We start from the raw sequence: 16,365 nt of genomic DNA, 5'->3' as shown, positions 1-16,365 counted from the left end.
TCCAAAGAATATCAAAATTTTTCGAGTCAAAAAGAATATTGCACTATTTCAAATGAAAAAAAATTGAGAAAATTTTGAATCCGAACGAGCCTCTTGAGGACTTGAATGATTCGCAACAATATGAATTATTTCATTTCCGCACTAGAATCTACATTAGAAGAAATATCAAGTCTCATCCCGAGTGGGACATCCTGGTGCAACAGAATTTTGTAGCGTAACACAAATTAGCCCGGTATAATTATAAATTGTAAATCATTCGATCATAGAAAAAATTCCACCTAACATTTAGTGCCGAAATAGCTTCAGATATGTCCCAATATGAATATTCCAGTAGTTGGGGAGCCCACGATGCTAAATAGGGATTTACTTGAGCGTCGTGGAGATCTAGTGTATTTTGAATATTAGATGATAGAAAAAAGAATATGTTCTATGATGTATGCACTTTCAGCTGTGGGGAAAGCGTCTGCAGGTTTTCAAAATGTAAAAAAAAATCGTCAGAACTTGAAACAGATTTTACGATTTTCACAAAATGAGTTTTTAAACCACGACACGTGTTTCGCTATCGCAATAGCATCTTCAAGTGGGTGAAGGTTAAGAAGTAAAGAGTTTACTTTCACATACCTGGAGATACTATTGCGATAGCGAAACACGTGTCGTGGTTTAAAAACCCATTCTGTGAAAATCGTTTAATCTGTTTCAATTTCAATTACGGATCAATTATACATCAAGTACCTATCGGCCAAGTCAATTCAATATTTCAAAAATCGTCAGGTGTACACACGGGAGCGTGTAAGATCATGGTTAATCTGACAGTTTTCATGGTGGGGCTAGCCGCACGGAAGAACTGAAAATGGTAAAAATAAATATTTAAACAAGCTAGCCAAATATAGAGAAATATACAGGGTGTGCCATTTGAAAAAATTAAGTTGCAATCAATATGTTGCCCATTCTGTATATATTTGTAATTAACCTTTTTTGTACCTCTCTTAGTAACAAAGTTAAAGGGGGGGTCAAATTATGGTGAAAAACCCTTTACATACATTGAAAAGTATTTGAGATGTTATTACTTCGCTGACAGAGAAGTAAACTTTGATTGTCCGATCAATGATTTGACAGTCTGTCGATTTCTAAAACGAAATCACTGAAATCTTTTCATTTCTGCATATATTGAAGAAGTAGCAATTGAAAATAATTGAATGGACGTATGAACATCATAATTTGATGCGATAATGATATTATATATTCTGAATTATCGATTGAAAACAAATTAACGTCTATTCGTCAATCAAGAGTTGATTTCCCGTTCAAGCCTCATGAAAACCGGGGATAATCTACATATAGATCACGGTGCAAATGGAGCTTGATATTGTGTGCTTCATCAACATTATGCTCACATTTTTTATTTTTCGAATTTCATTACTTGGTTCAGTTTTTGAAGAGAATCTGATAAGGATTTTTCTAAAGAGGTTTTATATGCAGTTAGGCTATAGATTAATTTCATTATGATGTCTAAACATTTTTACTACGCTGAAAATACAGCTGCCACGCGCCACGTCCAATATACAGCATACAGTACTACCACCAAGAAGTGGTGGAGGTGTGCTAGTTCAGTATCTACAGACCGTTCAAGAATTATTCCCTGTAGGCCTTGAAAGACGTAGCTCAATATCTGGTCACCACCTTCTCCAATAATTTCTGGAGTTTCAATCACAGAACTCGAATACATAAATATAACCTAGAAAATTATATTTGAACTGGAGAAATACTCGAATTCAGAGCAAATTAATCAGCATTCAAAATTGACTCAATGATCTTCTCAATTTGTTCGAATAAACCAAGAACATAAAAACACTAGAAAATTCAAAATCAGTGTCAGTGTTTTTTCTCGATACCAACCTGAATTATGTGATTCAAAATCTTGCTTTGTATTTTATTAACAACTTAAACTTGATTTTTCATGGCCACCAAATGTATCAGTAATTTTTGAATGGAGTATAGAAATAAAAGTAATAAATTTGAAGAAGCGTCCAACAGTTCCTGACTTCCTGTCAGCACTTAAAATGATACGTACTTCTTTGTAATGTTGCAATAACATCCATTCTAGAAGACAATGGATGAATATTCTTCTCTGGGACGATGTATCCTAAAGATCTCATACAATCGACGAATTTTCTTTCCATATTTTCCTTAAATATGAAGACATGCACAGATGCACTTTCCTGATCATCGTGTTCATATTCGTCGGGAATCAACTCGGTCGAGGGTTTCAAAAATATTTCACAATCTTCTTCCTCGAAACTCATTATTCGATTATTTCAATTTCACTACACTGATTAAAATAATGATTCAAACGAAAGGTATCATAGCGAAGCCTGAGATAAGATTCGATATGATTTTTTCTTGTTCGATACGCATCTATTATCATCATTCCGGAAAATAGGAGGATGACATGAATATTTATTGTGCATGACGAAATTATTGTGAATCATATTCTGGTTTCGAAAGTTCATATTTATTTACAGCGAGGGAAATGTATTCTGACGCTACATTAATTCAGTGGCGATTGTCAAACAGTTCGTTTTTGCTTAGAGTGAATTTTCTATCACATAGTATTCAACACATCGCTCATCTGCTACCAAATCATCACTTTTGGGTTCTTCTACTGTATTGACGTCTCGTCAGGGTATGGACCGGGTCGACCCAAAAATAATCGAGAAATGGAAAATAATTATAATTATTTTATTCTTCAACACTTATTCTGAATGATCAATTTCGATATTCAAATCTCGATTATTTCCCTCGTATAACATAGTATAGCTGATTTCAATCAACATAACGCCCCATTCGCCTCGAATTATTTGATTTCGAATCTCTCTTTCATTTTTCCCTTCACTAATCATGCTGGGACGGCCAGACGGGCGAGCGCTTCAAGTTATGGAACTATTATTTTTTTTTTGCTTCACCTTCGCAGGTTATGGCCATGATGATGCCGGTTCCTCAAGAACAAGACACTTCTCAATCGCTCACTACGAATCTTCGAACAATCCTGGTTGTCCACAGAATCTCTTCCTTCTGCGCGTCTTCTACCTGTTTCTCGTCAAGCCCGAGCCCCCTCGTGTTTTCCTGGAGAAGAATCTCAACCAGGCCCCTTGTGGTGATAACCAGTGGAAGTATTGTTATGTTGGTGAGTCTATACAGTTATTCCAACTCAAAAGCCAGATCTTGATGCTTTACTACTTTCTCAGCGTACGCTTTTTCTGCATTGTCATCGGCCTTCCCTTTTTTTGAAGACAACAATGTCAGGACGGTTATGAGCGATTGGCCCCACCATGAGCGGGTGGTCCCAGCATACCTTCACCTCATCGTTTTCCTGAACCACTCTTGGTAAGTATTCATGGATTTTCTTCTTTGTGTTGACTTATCCATATTTCAGGGAGATGATACATGTCGGTCGATGTACTCTTTGGGAGCGAGGACAAGGCAAGACGACGTGACATGTTGCCTGAGAGCATTTACGGCATTTGTCGCTTATAAGGTTCCTTCCCGTTATGTTCTTCTGGTATGATCTTGTGGGGACTACTTGATCTTGGATCGCTGCCAGTCTGTCCTCCGTTTCCGGAAAGAGGTATCCAGATTTCAGCGATCAGATCGATCGATCTATCAGACGCAAGCGATCTTTCTTTATCGATGCTTCTCTTTTTCAAGACCGCTGGATATCTTCCATGCAATGCTTCGCTGTGCCACACCTCAGATAGTTCTTCGCTGGTAGGAGATTGATTCAGATGGTGTTCAGATGCCAAGTTTAACGCCGTGATGTTCTGGTCTTCCTTGGACAGAGCTTTGTAGAATTGTAAGTTCTTTGATCTGAAATACTCTCTCATATCTCTGACTGTGTTATGGTGTATGCTTTCAATGCTTTGCATACCTCTTCCCCACCCTTCCTTGGTATGTACAGCCTATTAATGGAAGCATGAGGATGGTGAATCCTATGCCTGGTGACGAGCCCTCGCACTTGGTTGTCCAGGGCTTTGAGGTCTGAGGCAGTCTATTTGACAACTCCGAAGGAACAAGATCACCCAGGAGCTTATCGCCGTGTTCATTGCTTTGGCATTGAGCTTTGCTTGGAGTATCTTCTTCAACCTATTCAGCAATTTATATTTGAATGATTCCTTGGCTTCATTTGCTCTTATTTAAATTCCTTGTTGGATTCCTAGGTACTTTTACAAGTATCTACACACTAATAACACACTTACGTGTCTCCTGGTGCTAATTTTTGAATGCCCAAGTCATCCTGTATCATCATTGTGCTCCCTTCGAATAGTTTAATATGACGGCACATTTGTCAAGTCCTAGCTCCATCCTCATTGTCTTCGTGAATGACGTTACAATTTTTAGTTGTCTTAGGAGCTGTTCTTCATTGGCGGCATACAGCTTCAAGTCGTCGATGTAAAGGAGATGGTTTATCTTTATGTTGGTGCTTTTCTCTATGACATAGCCTGACTTATTAGGAAGTTGATGGCCAGGCAGAACCATAACGTGCTCAATTTGTCGCCTTGGAAGATTTCTTTTCGGATGTTATTTCGCCTATTTTGTAGTTGTTCTTATTGGTTTTCACTTGTTCTCCACGTTTCCATAAGATGTTGCAGTAAATTGATCATAGCCTCTCAGACACCATATAATCTAAGGGTTTTCAGAAGCCACGAGTGTGGTATCCAATCAAACGCTTTTCTGCAATCAATCCATGCCATGGAAATGTAATAAATATATTTATTTTATATATTATATATTTTACAATCTTGAAAAAGGCTTATATACGCCGCAACATATGTCGATTAAAAATAATAAAACCTGAATATCTAAAGTTTTACTGTGCTCTTAACCCAAGAAAATTGCACCTGTACTTTTCAAAATTCGATCGAAAATGGCCGAAAAGAATACCCTTCACTTATAGAGCCTCATATTACCGGAAATTTACAGTCAACCGAGATTATAAATCTGAAATTTTCAAATAAAACGAAAGTTTTCTTGAAACAGGTCAATGATAGACATCAAGAAAATAAAAGAAAAAGTAAGGAATTGAATTTTCAAAAGATATGTGCACAAAAAATATGACTGTACAATTCTAATTACATAATACAGATATTCGAATTTCAAGTATGTATTTCAAAATAATGAATTTATTGCGACAAGTCAACTGAATGTCTGCATTCGAATGACTCCAATTAAAAAGTAGGAAAGAGAGAAAAATCCATTTCTGCTGAAAAATAAATGATTTCATTCAAAAGTCCAAAGATGGTAGCCACTTGCGGTATAACCAGAATTAAATTTTTATAAAAATATTTTTGGAAGGTTGCTCCCATTAGAAATAGGGGACGCCAAATTTAAAAAAAAACACAATTTTATCTGGAAGTCGAGAAATGCGCATAGTGCACGCTGCTCGCATTGTTATAGTAACCTTTCGAATATATAAATAAAGCACAAACGTTTTTCAATCTTATTTTTATTCAACCATTCTCGATATGATAATCTTCAAAATTTCAATCAGACTTCATCATATCTAAAAGCTTAACAACTCTAACAGAGAAAAATTTCGGAAGTATTTCTATTCTCAATAGTTTCTTAAAGATGAGTTGCAGATCATTTGTCTTCTCTATATCAATCTTCCTCATTTTGTGACTGTCCAAAACCTCAATAATATTGAAATATCTATTCAAACATTCCGTTGCATTCACAATATCCTCGGAAAGATATGTTGCCTCCTGACTACTCAGGTCCTGCGTAACGTCATCTGAGTTTTTTATTATTTCCTCCATAATCGGGTTCATCAACGTTCGAATAGGGAAGAGTTCGGTTATTATGAAGACGAAGAGATTGTGGACGTGAACCTAAAATAGATCAAATTTATCAATTCACTGGAATAGAATAGAATTAAACAATATTTTTCCACGATCAATGCACAAAGGCATCATATTCTATGTATCTCCTCATGTGTTATGATACTCATAAATCACATTGTGATTATCCACTAGTCTATCAAACTTTATGGTTAAAACCATAAACAGAGGCTCTGAAGATTAAGATATTACTATACTGGGTGAGTCTTTTTGATTAGTACGAATATTTTAACAGTAGATTTTTGGGGTCAAAAGAAAAACTTTTTTCTTTACTACTTTTTCCGGTTCAAAACAAACAGGCTGTTGCAAAACTTTTGAAAAATGTTATTTTTAGTTCTATCTGACAAAAGTTTTATCGAATGATAGGAATTTCAGAATGTAGGTTTTGATTTACTTGATAAATCTTTCTCGAATACAAGATATCACCCATGTTTTCCATTATGACCATTACGTACCATAAAAATACCAAAAATTCAAAGAACCCTACTCTTGAAATTAAGTTGGTCGCTATCTAATGAATATTTCAACATTTTGTAAAATAAAAGTATTCCCCATATTTTCTCGTATACTTTGACCGAATGCAATTTTTTTATATATGTTACGGCTAAAGATAGGTGTGAACATAAACTTAAGATTAGCCGGCTAAACTTAGGTTCAGCTTCGGGTATTTGCTAATGTTAGTTTCTTCTATCTTTAGCCGGCTAAACTTAAGTGTAATCACATCCCATCTGCTAAAAATGTAGAGGCTTATAGAAAAGGAGAAAAGTATTGGCAAGGCTTGAGGGGCGCAAATTTTCGGCAATTGAAAAAAAGTGAAGAAATAGTAATATAATAAAACTATTAATGCAACGTATTTTTGTATGAATTTCACATTTTTTTAATAGCGGAAAAACATTCTGTTATAAGCAGTTGAGAAATTGAGAATGAACATATATTTGTTTCTAATGTGTCTCAACGTAATCTTATTAGCGAATTTAAAAACCTGATGACAAAATTCAGGCAAATATGGTACTTTGAGTGTGAAGGAAAACTGTTAATGGTTATCTTTCATCTTGATATTATTCATAATTTGCATAAGAATTGAATAAGCAAAAGGAGAGAATGAAGACAAGAATGATGCCGCGAAGCTCTTCATCAAAATACCAAAGGTCAAATTCTGGGGATATATAAGTAGCAGTACCCAATATTTTCTATAGCTAACCGGACTATTTGGCTGATAAGCTTTACGACCACTGCACTTGAATCCTATGGAATGATTCATCAAGGATGGTGACAGGCCGAATTTTGGAATCCGTATGTTCAATGACTAATGAAGAAATTTTTAACAAAATCAGCTAGAAAAACTGTTTTCAACTAAGTATATTCATGTTCAAAGTTTTTTTTTTGCAAAAGTATTGATTGCAAATAAATTGAAACATTAGAACTATCTTTTTCATTTCGTAGAAAATATTTCCATAAACCCAATTATTGAATGGTGAGGAAAATATACTTTTGTTCACAGAAAAAAATTTTGTATGTCTAATATCTCATATTTCATTTCCTTGTGAGGTCACATTCTGGTTTTTTACACAATTGATTATTCACGTTCCTATTGTCCTGTGTGAATTGTTTTTAAAAAACTTAGGCTCGATTTGAAGAGCATTTGATCTCCTAAACAGATGAAAATAACTCATTTAAAGTTAAATTGAAATCCCATGGGCGTTATGTAACAAAACCTCAATACAAAAGTAGGTATTCGATGCTGTTTTGCATATTTCAATTCTAAAAATTGAAACAAAAACGTGGTCTCGTGCTTTAGTCTTCTCTTATCCGATCATTCAAAAGACATCACCCCTCAGTTTATGCTCACACCTATCTTCAGCCGTAACATATATAAGATCCACAGATGTTTAGTGTTACAGATTTAGCTAGATATTCTGGCACAGCTCATTATAAAAGCTTAAAAAGGCTATATCTTTTTATCAGGGCCGAATCGGAAAAACTGCTATAGGAAAAAAGTGTTTCTTTAGACCTCAGGAATCTACTGTTAAAATATACGAACGAGTCGAAGACGAGTATAGCAATGTTGAAATGTTAGGTTAGGAGATACAGACGCGAGTACTGAGATGTTTGAAATAAATACAGATATTATTGAAAATAAAATGATATATTTCAGAAATAATATTTTCACCGTAATGTATAAAGTAAAATATTCTACTCCCATATTATGGCTATTATTCACGCAGATGACCAAACGAGACTTGATATGCAGTCACAAAATCACTTTTTTTCGAGAATGATGCTCCGTAACGCTTTCAACGAGGGAACCTTTTTTCTCCAAATATATTGGAGTTTACTTCTTTGATTTAAATTTCAATTGGATCACTTTTTCGAAAATTAGCAGTTTTATGAAAGACCCCCTTTTTTATCTTCCACTGATGGGAAATAGTAAGATCTTTATCAACAAACAATGCAGTTTATCCAAAACCTCAATTTTTCATGTGATCCTCAAATGTTGACAAATCTAGTACAATTTTGGAGGTCATGTTGAAGAGAACTTCATGGGATGGATTTTAGGTCCTAAGTTGATACGAAGTTCAACCTGGCCAGCCTAGCGAGCGCTTCAAGTTATGGTACTATATAACAGCTACATACATAGCCTATCTCGCTATATTTTGGACGCCAACGTTTTAGTTTTTACAGTTTCTTATTGTCTATTCTAAGATATCATATTATTAAATTAATAGCATTAAATATTATGTATATCCATTTTAGAAAACAGCGTATTCGTATCGTTAAAAAGTCAATAAACGGGGATTTAAAAGCTTATTTAATACGCGGTAAGATCGGCCAGCCGATCCTCGGAGTGGGGATATTAGAATCGCACCCGCATCGCAATTCGCATCAAAGATTATAGAGTATAATCTTTGATTCGCATATTATGGAATTAGGTCAGTGTCGTAGAATAAGAGAAATGGATGCAGGTATTTTTCAATTTTCTTCAATTCATTTCGTGAATTTTTATAATCTGAGTGGTTTCTGAATTTCTTGGTTTGTTGAATAAATGGGGTAGTAGTGAATCGAAACAAACTTTTCATCCTTTTACAAGATGATGTGGAAGTAGAAGGAGGAATGTTGAAAAGAAAGGGAAAAAACATTATCAAATAAAACTCAAAATCAAAATTCCGACTGCACTTATAATTAGAAACTCTTTTTAGTCCAGTAACTTTATACATTAGAGCATGCGTCGAATTCGGTAGTTCTGACTTTTTGCAAACTTGGCCTAATAAATAATCCAAGTTTGTGACCTCCAGCACCGAATGCAACTTTGTCAAAAATCGAAAAAACCGCAGAAAATCGTTAATTTTTAAAATTTTGTCTGTCTCTTGTTACTCGATGGAGCAGCCACATTCTGGGAATGCAATGCAAGACACAAGACTCCCCAAAATGGCCAAAATAGCTCTGTATGGCGAATTCACAGAGGGAGCCCGGAAACCAGGAGGCCAATCATAACTCTGGGAACAACTAGCGTTAGACAGGTCACAGTGGAGGTCTTTGGTACATAGTTACAATGAAGAATCCAGAGACAATCCCTTTCTCTATGGGAGAATCGAGAAGGATACAACCACAGAACACAAATAATACACACAGAACGCAAATAATACATAAATGTAAACAGTATACAGCGGCGGCCAGATCTGGTTTTTTTCGCTTTTCGCAATTTTTTACAATTTTGTCGGTTTGAATGGATTTTGATCCTAATTTTACTATCTGTACTTTAATGATGAGATGTTAAAAAAGGGAAATGTGAACGATGATGTTTAAGCTAAGCTATGAATAATGAAGTGCAAAAGATAAGTACAAAAAAGTTAAGTTTATTCTTTAGGAAATTGAGTAATACATATTGAAAATTAATTATTTTTATTAATTCAGCCCTCTTGGAAGTTCCCGGTTAAAGTTCGTCCTTATCTGGATTGACGTATTGGATGGCATATCCCAATCTCCCATCTCCCTATTAGGAGATGGTGAATATGGTATATGGTGATGAATCTTAATGTTCTCGAAAGAAATACTCGACGCAAGCAGGTTCTTTACACCCCTTTCCTTCACTAGGCGCACTTCGCCTTCACTTAAAGTCTCCTTGCATATAAAACACAAACCAATGCTGGTAGTGGAATAGGGCATATTCTGTATATTTTGAGTTCAAACGGCACTCACTTGATGCGGGCAGCGGTCCAATTGAAATATTGATAAGTCATGGGAACGGAGTGAACGGACAAAGAATTTCTTCTTTTTAAATCCTCAAGTAGGTCGAGTGTACCAACAATTTAATAATCTTACAGCATTGCCAAATGTCAGTGTCCCTTAGCTAAGTTTCCGTTAAGCGTTACCAATTCAAATGAGATTATTTTTGAGTGAAACGTCTAAGTAGAAAGTTTCTTCTTGGGTCAAATTTTTGATGTTTTGGTGAATTCCAGCACCTCCTGCCGACACACATTTCTGTCCACGCACGTTTTCTCTGAAGAATTTTCTCGAAAGTATGACATAATTCTAGCCCAGCCGAGTTCGGAATGATGATAAATGAGGACTGCATAGCTGAAGTGAACCAAGTCCATACAGCCTAGTTTTAAGATAAATGGCTTAGAAGTTGTTTATTACCAATTAATTCAAAAGTAACTTCTTTCGATTTTAAAAGTTTAGAATAAGCTAGGCTTACATTCTTCTTATTCTAAAGAAATCACTTTTGAATTAATTGATGATAAACAACTTCTAAGCCATTTATCTCAAAACTAGGCAGCATGGACTTGGTTCACTTCAGCTATGAACCCCTCAAATATACAATGTGTTTCGATTAATATAAATATTTTAGTGTTAAAATATGTATGTGTTGAAGGTTTAAGACATATACTCACTCTGTATACAGACCTACTGAAGTAATGTATCAATTCTAAAAGGGCTACTATACCTATACGGTATCACAGTTTCAGATTTTTTATACAAAACTGAAACACGCTGTTTAGATAACGTTTTCGCTCAAAATTGATACATGTATATTTATATGAAAATCTTAAATATCCTATTCAATTCACAAAACCAGAGCATAACTCTATTACAATGACATAGTAGAGCATTCACTCATACGTATCAAAAATGAATAAATTACGTAGCTGTAAATAATGGATTCAATTTATAAGATCATAGGTACCTCTCTGGGATAGCTTTTCATGTCAATCATCCTTAATTTTTTCAATAAAATATCTACAAATGATTTCATGATTGGTATCAGTTCCTTAGCATACTCTTTCTTCGAACAGAATACGAGAATACAGTCTCTCAATTCAATGAATTTGGTATACCATTCCATCAATTTCTGATTATCTTCCTTATCAATTTCTATTCTAATGATTAACAATTCCAGCAGCAACTTCACGTATTTTTTGACTTTTCTTAGCATCCCAACTTGGTGAAAACATTTCCAAAGTACCATATTGGAAATATTATTTCCCGAATCTGATTCATGAAGAGTAAGGTGTTTCAGACTCTCCTCGATAAATAAAATATTAGATTCCGTCGACTGTGAATCTTGTACAAAGCTCTTCACCTTAACCAAAAACTCCAATAGCGAAGAAAATTCGCAATTGCTTTCAGATGTTCGGTTATAATCTAAATCAGTGAATTTGAAATCCATCCTCAAAAAGTTCAAATTTTAGTATAATATTTCTTTATACAGTTCAAAAACCAAATACGATTGAACCATGATGGAACTCTACATTAATGAAAATAAAACTCCTATTTTTCAAAAATCGAAATTGATCTGTGTAAATATTTAATTTCACATAGAGAAAAACAAATAACGTTTTGTTTTCAAAATTTTCTGAAAACAGTGAAAACTGATGTGTGAAAAATCTGTCAGGATGTCATTATACGCACAGCTATAGAAAATGGAAGTTGTTCGCTTGGGTAAGAAATTTACTTAGGGAAAATTGAATTAAAAAATTCTAGTCTGAAATTTTCATTACTTTACAGATTTAGGATCATAGAACAGCAATAGCATTACATGTTTATTGATACTGATTTTTAGTTTTGTACGACAATGTTATCTTGATAACAGTGTTCATGACATCAAACATCCCAATAGTTATTGCTGCAATACGCGCTTTCTACCTTGCTTGTATATATGGAAATTGCAGACAAATCAGCACTCAATAATGACTAAAATTGGCTATTTCAATTTTCTGTGGATTTATACTTTTCAGATTCTATGTGTAGATGGCGCCAGCCAGATACATAACAACAAAAGATAGAAGAAGAAGAAAAACATTATCTATGATATATGACCATGACAGATGACAGATAACCTCTCTGAATAAACTGCTTAAATTTTTAACCTCTCTTTTTTGGAAAATTTTTGAAATTACGTTACTATCTATTTTCTTTTTGAAATTCAGTAGAAGCAATGGACGATACATCTGCATTATCAAGTTTAACTGGCGCTCAAAAAGATGAACTTATGGATCAAGTCAAACAACAAATTGCTGTAGCTAATGTGCAAGAACTACTAACTGTAAGATTTTTTGAAATACATAATTCGAAAACTATACAGTTTGTTTTCAGAAAATGACTGAGAAATGTTTTAAAAAATGCATCAACAAACCAGGCACTGCTTTAGATAGTTCAGAACAAGTGAGTTAAGGGATTTATTTACTGCTTCAAATACTCTTATTTACAACTTCCGTCTATTTGAGAACACTGTTCCAGTTTATTTGACTTCAATAGAATTAAAATTGAGTCACGTTTTTCAGAAATGTATTGCAATGTGTATGGATAGATATATGGATTCTTGGAACCTAGTTTCGGAAGTATATCGTCAAAGAATTCAAAGAGAAAGGCACAGAATGTAATCAACTAATTCAGACGGACAACTCTAAATTAGTTTAAAATAGTAGAATGACCTAGGAATGATTCTCTGAAGGAGCTTGGCATTTGAACTATTTGCCATTAATTTATATTAGGTACATGTTATTTCTTTATGTTCTGAAGGTGTATTCATTAAAGAAAAGTATGATATGTTATTTCCTATGGTAAATAATTCATTTAAATCACCTGTAATTTCCAATTATTTCTATTTGAAAATACCAAGTGATAAATATATCATATACTGATGGCCTTGGGTATTGATGTTCAATAGCTTAAATTAGTTGTATTATATTAGCACTCCTCCCATCCAACTACTTGTTATACTTATGAAATCCAGTACGTCAAAAATGATATTCAGGTTTTGTGAAATATATCATACATCCACCCTGAATCTTTCTAACACATTTTAAACTACTGTTTTCATAAGAAAAAACACATCTTTATCTTTTAGCTCAGCAAATATACCTGTTGAAAGAAATCATAGTACGCCACTGGATTGCTATCAAAGAAGTGTCTTTATAATGTTTTCATTTCAATATCCTAGCATAGTCAGAAACGGAGATAAGAAGAACAAAGTTGAAATTTTAATTTTGGCCTATAACTCGAAAACAAAAGAAGATAGGAGGAATGCAGTTGATGACATTATTAGTCTTTCGAAAAATGACGTTGTATTGAAAAAGTTGTAGTTCCAGTTACCTATGACCATAGACATAGAGACATGGACTGAGCAATGCCAGCATGAAATTGGCTATTTATTAGAAAGAGAGAAAAGCTCGTCGGGACATACCTTTCTCTTTTTTGTTCACATAGAGGTGAGTGTAGACCAATCAAAATTCTAGAAAAAGACAACTGCATTCCCGACGTGTTTTTCTCTCTGTCACTTTTTTTGACCGTATTTCATGCATAGATATAAAGGGAAGACACAGTCCATCTCTCTATGTCTATGCCTATGACCAACTTTGCCCATCCTGTACATTTCATAATCATATATAATTGTTCAAATAAATAGCTGCTATGGTAAATAGTTCCTCAAACATTATATTAATTCTACATAAGTTATGCAAAATTGTCATTTCCCAACTATCAGAATAGATCAGTGGTTAAAACAATAGGTAGGTTATTCAAAAACAAAAGTGGGGTTAATTGGTTAATAAATTGACTTTCGAGCACGAGTTAACTCGTGGTCTGTAATCTGCGTCCGAGTGCCAACCATGATGAGTTATTTCGTTTTTGAAAAATTTCAGCAGGGTCGATACCGAATAAATTCGTAGCGTTTGCATTTAAATTTGTGGGGCTGGATATCTGTACTAAAAGGCAAAGGGGAGTCATAAAAAGTACAGGCTTTACCTCGCACACAGAACAGAAATAACGTGCAATTTTCCCACTGTGCCGTCCAGGAAGTGATATAACTCGTTAAAGCGCTATAAGTTTTCTTAATTTTTTTCATTGAAAACTCGTTTATCTGAAAAGTGAAATAGTGCTGGCATATCCCAAGCAGACTACAACACAAGTATTCAAATTTTGATATTTATAAACAGGAAATATTCCATCATCAATTTGGAAGTTTTGTCTCCGCTGCTATATGCTATATGAGAAACTTTACTTTCTGCGGTTGGAGAAGAATTTTTTTTCAAAATGTGTGTATCTACAAAATGCTTGATACATACTACACTGCCTCGTTCCACATTTTAAAATAATTTTTTCTACAAGCGTGCGCTTTCAACCTTTTTCCCGCACGCATTCCAAGTTGCAAAGAGTCACTTTCCCGCACGCAAATATTATAGAGTAAATTAAATTCTATCATGTTTCTATGCACAGAACGTCAACGATGAGAAACCCATAGTAACGACATGCAGAATTACGTCTGTAATTATATATGAATTAATCAAATGAGATATGATCTGTTTCGTGAAATGGATACATTTATATAATTCAAGCGCTTGTAGAAAAAATATTGTTCCTAACTCTTGCGGAAAGTGTCTTGCCCGCACTCAACTGCTCACCCGAACTCTACTTCGCATCGTTTGGGCAACGGCAGTTTCGTGCGGGCAAGTATCACTTTCCGCACTTGATAGGAAAATAGCTATTCTCTATGAATTGTGTTTTTTCTCCTTGCGGGGCCTTTCAGAAATCCAAATACTTACCAAAACCTTGTTGTTTGCGGCTTTATCATTACTTTAGCATCCAGGTGTACTTCACGAGAGTACTAGGTCTAGTTCCTTCTCAAATACAAGATTTCCTACTTTGAATTGAGAAATTGGTATATCGCCTACTAGAAAGAAATAGACCACAAGATTGCTCTAAAATGCGGCGCTGCCGAAGTGCTATCGGAGTATTACACAAACATTTAGGACAAAAATTATAGATATCTTTGATTTAGGATTTTTGGAGTGCCAAGGGTATATGTACCTGTTGATTATCTCACATATAGACACTCATACAACATATAACTCCAAGATGAATAGTTCTTCTACTGCATACAAACACTGTTATCGTAATTTCAACACTTATTTTCACTTAAAGCACTAATACAACCGTGGCTTTCAACACGTTTTCCGATTGACTTCCTTATTTGAATTACCTACCTGCAACTAAAAGGCACTCCAAAAATCCGATGTCATTTCGGCAAAGCCGCATGTCATAAAATAAACTGGCCTGTTCAGAGGCCTAGGCCTGCTTTCTTCTTAAAGGCTATATCAGAGCCTTCTCTATAAACGGCTGTGGATATATACCAGCTTTTCCATTTTCTAGGAAAACTTTATTCATATACAGTACCTCGTAAACTAGCAACATTTGTGCTTATGTTAATTACATGGGTGTTCCCAGAGACGGGCAGCTACCCCCCACCCTCAGAGCTTCACAAGTATTCTTTAAAAACTCATGAAATAATAGCATAAAACACGAAAATCGCAATGTGGTGCTCTTAAGCTATCTATAAAGTCACACCAAGAGAAACCTAAAGGTAATTTTAAAGAGCTGGTAATTATATTGATATTTGAGAGAAACACTTTTTTACCGAGAAAGAAAAAGCTTTAAGAATTTTGATCGCTCTATCGTGCACTACTTGCACTCATAGAGAAAGGGTCTTGCAGAGTAGAGCGTAGAGCGATCATTCAGCACCCTTCGTAGGATCAAATTCAGGCTAAGGAGTACGATGGTTGGGAGTCGACTTAACGGTTCGGCGATGATGAGCATTTATCGTGAAGCCAGAAGTGAAAACTTTGACGACTTCAACAACAGAGCTTTTGAATAATTTGCTAAGAATCCAAGAATGTTGTGTTTTGGTTATAGTTTGAAACTTTTATTCGGTTGTATTCTGATATGAATTATATAATATACTGTAAGCTGATGAAACTTAAAATAAATTTATTTCATTCTATACTACCTCCAGTTCATAACTTTAGCTGATTTTTTCTACCCCCTTATCCCAAAGGCTGGAGACGCCATTGGTTAATTACATGCAATAACTCCAGTTTCTGGATTTCCTTTTTGTTTCGCCATGTCTCAAAAAGGAGTCAAAGATACGAAGAAAATTTCAATAAGTAACATGAATGGATAAATAAAAAAAAGCAAA

At 34.7% G+C, this 16,365-nt stretch overlaps 3 protein-coding genes across 4 annotated transcripts in view; 1 reads left to right on the top strand and 2 right to left on the bottom strand.

Annotated features, from left to right (window-relative positions):
* The window catches only part of LOC123318717, a 38,091-nt gene extending 35,743 nt beyond the window's left edge, over positions 1–2,348 (bottom strand). For both annotated transcript variants that reach the window (XM_044905428.1, XM_044905438.1), the window contains exon 1: positions 2,072–2,348. In XM_044905428.1, the coding sequence (XP_044761363.1) occupies positions 2,072–2,303 (232 nt within the window). In that variant the 5' untranslated portion in view covers positions 2,304–2,348. The remainder of the gene's footprint in view (positions 1–2,071) is intronic.
* A 3,151-nt stretch (positions 2,349–5,499) lies between these two features.
* Positions 5,500–11,753, bottom strand: LOC123313069. The gene is made up of 2 exons (XM_044897767.1): positions 11,080–11,753; positions 5,500–5,885 (listed from the first exon to the last, which is right to left on the bottom strand). Exons 1-2 carry the CDS (start codon positions 11,560–11,562, stop codon positions 5,538–5,540), a joined length of 831 nt encoding a protein of 276 aa, XP_044753702.1. The 5' UTR covers positions 11,563–11,753; the 3' UTR covers positions 5,500–5,537.
* A 464-nt stretch (positions 11,754–12,217) lies between these two features.
* LOC123313075 (mitochondrial import inner membrane translocase subunit Tim13) lies at positions 12,218–12,946 on the top strand. Its single transcript, XM_044897774.1, has 3 exons — positions 12,218–12,438; positions 12,489–12,557; positions 12,677–12,946. The coding sequence occupies exons 1-3, from the start codon at positions 12,331–12,333 to the stop codon at positions 12,773–12,775; spliced, it is 276 nt and encodes a 91-aa protein (XP_044753709.1). The 5' UTR covers positions 12,218–12,330; the 3' UTR covers positions 12,776–12,946.
* The last annotated feature ends 3,419 nt before the right edge of the window (positions 12,947–16,365 follow it).

This window comes from Coccinella septempunctata, chromosome 1 (genome assembly GCF_907165205.1).
Source record: "Coccinella septempunctata chromosome 1, icCocSept1.1, whole genome shotgun sequence".
Taxonomy (NCBI): Eukaryota; Metazoa; Arthropoda; class Insecta; order Coleoptera; family Coccinellidae; genus Coccinella; species Coccinella septempunctata.
The sequence above is the reverse complement of the archived record's forward strand: the minus strand, read 5'-3'. Positions and strand labels throughout refer to the sequence as shown.

Excerpts from the sequence above, each read along its gene's own strand:
- LOC123313069 (XM_044897767.1), bottom strand. The coding sequence starts at position 11,562 with ATGGATTTCAAATTCACTGATTTAGATTATAACCGAACATCTGAAAGC. Across the intron at positions 5,886-11,079 it reads TGAAAAGCTATCCCAGAGAG|GTTCACGTCCACAATCTCTT; the intron begins GTACCTATGATC and ends GATCTATTTTAG.
- LOC123313075 (XM_044897774.1), top strand. The coding sequence starts at position 12,331 with ATGGACGATACATCTGCATTATCAAGTTTAACTGGCGCTCAAAAAGAT. Across the intron at positions 12,439-12,488 it reads ATGTGCAAGAACTACTAACT|AAAATGACTGAGAAATGTTT; the intron begins GTAAGATTTTTT and ends GTTTGTTTTCAG. Across the intron at positions 12,558-12,676 it reads CTTTAGATAGTTCAGAACAA|AAATGTATTGCAATGTGTAT; the intron begins GTGAGTTAAGGG and ends CACGTTTTTCAG.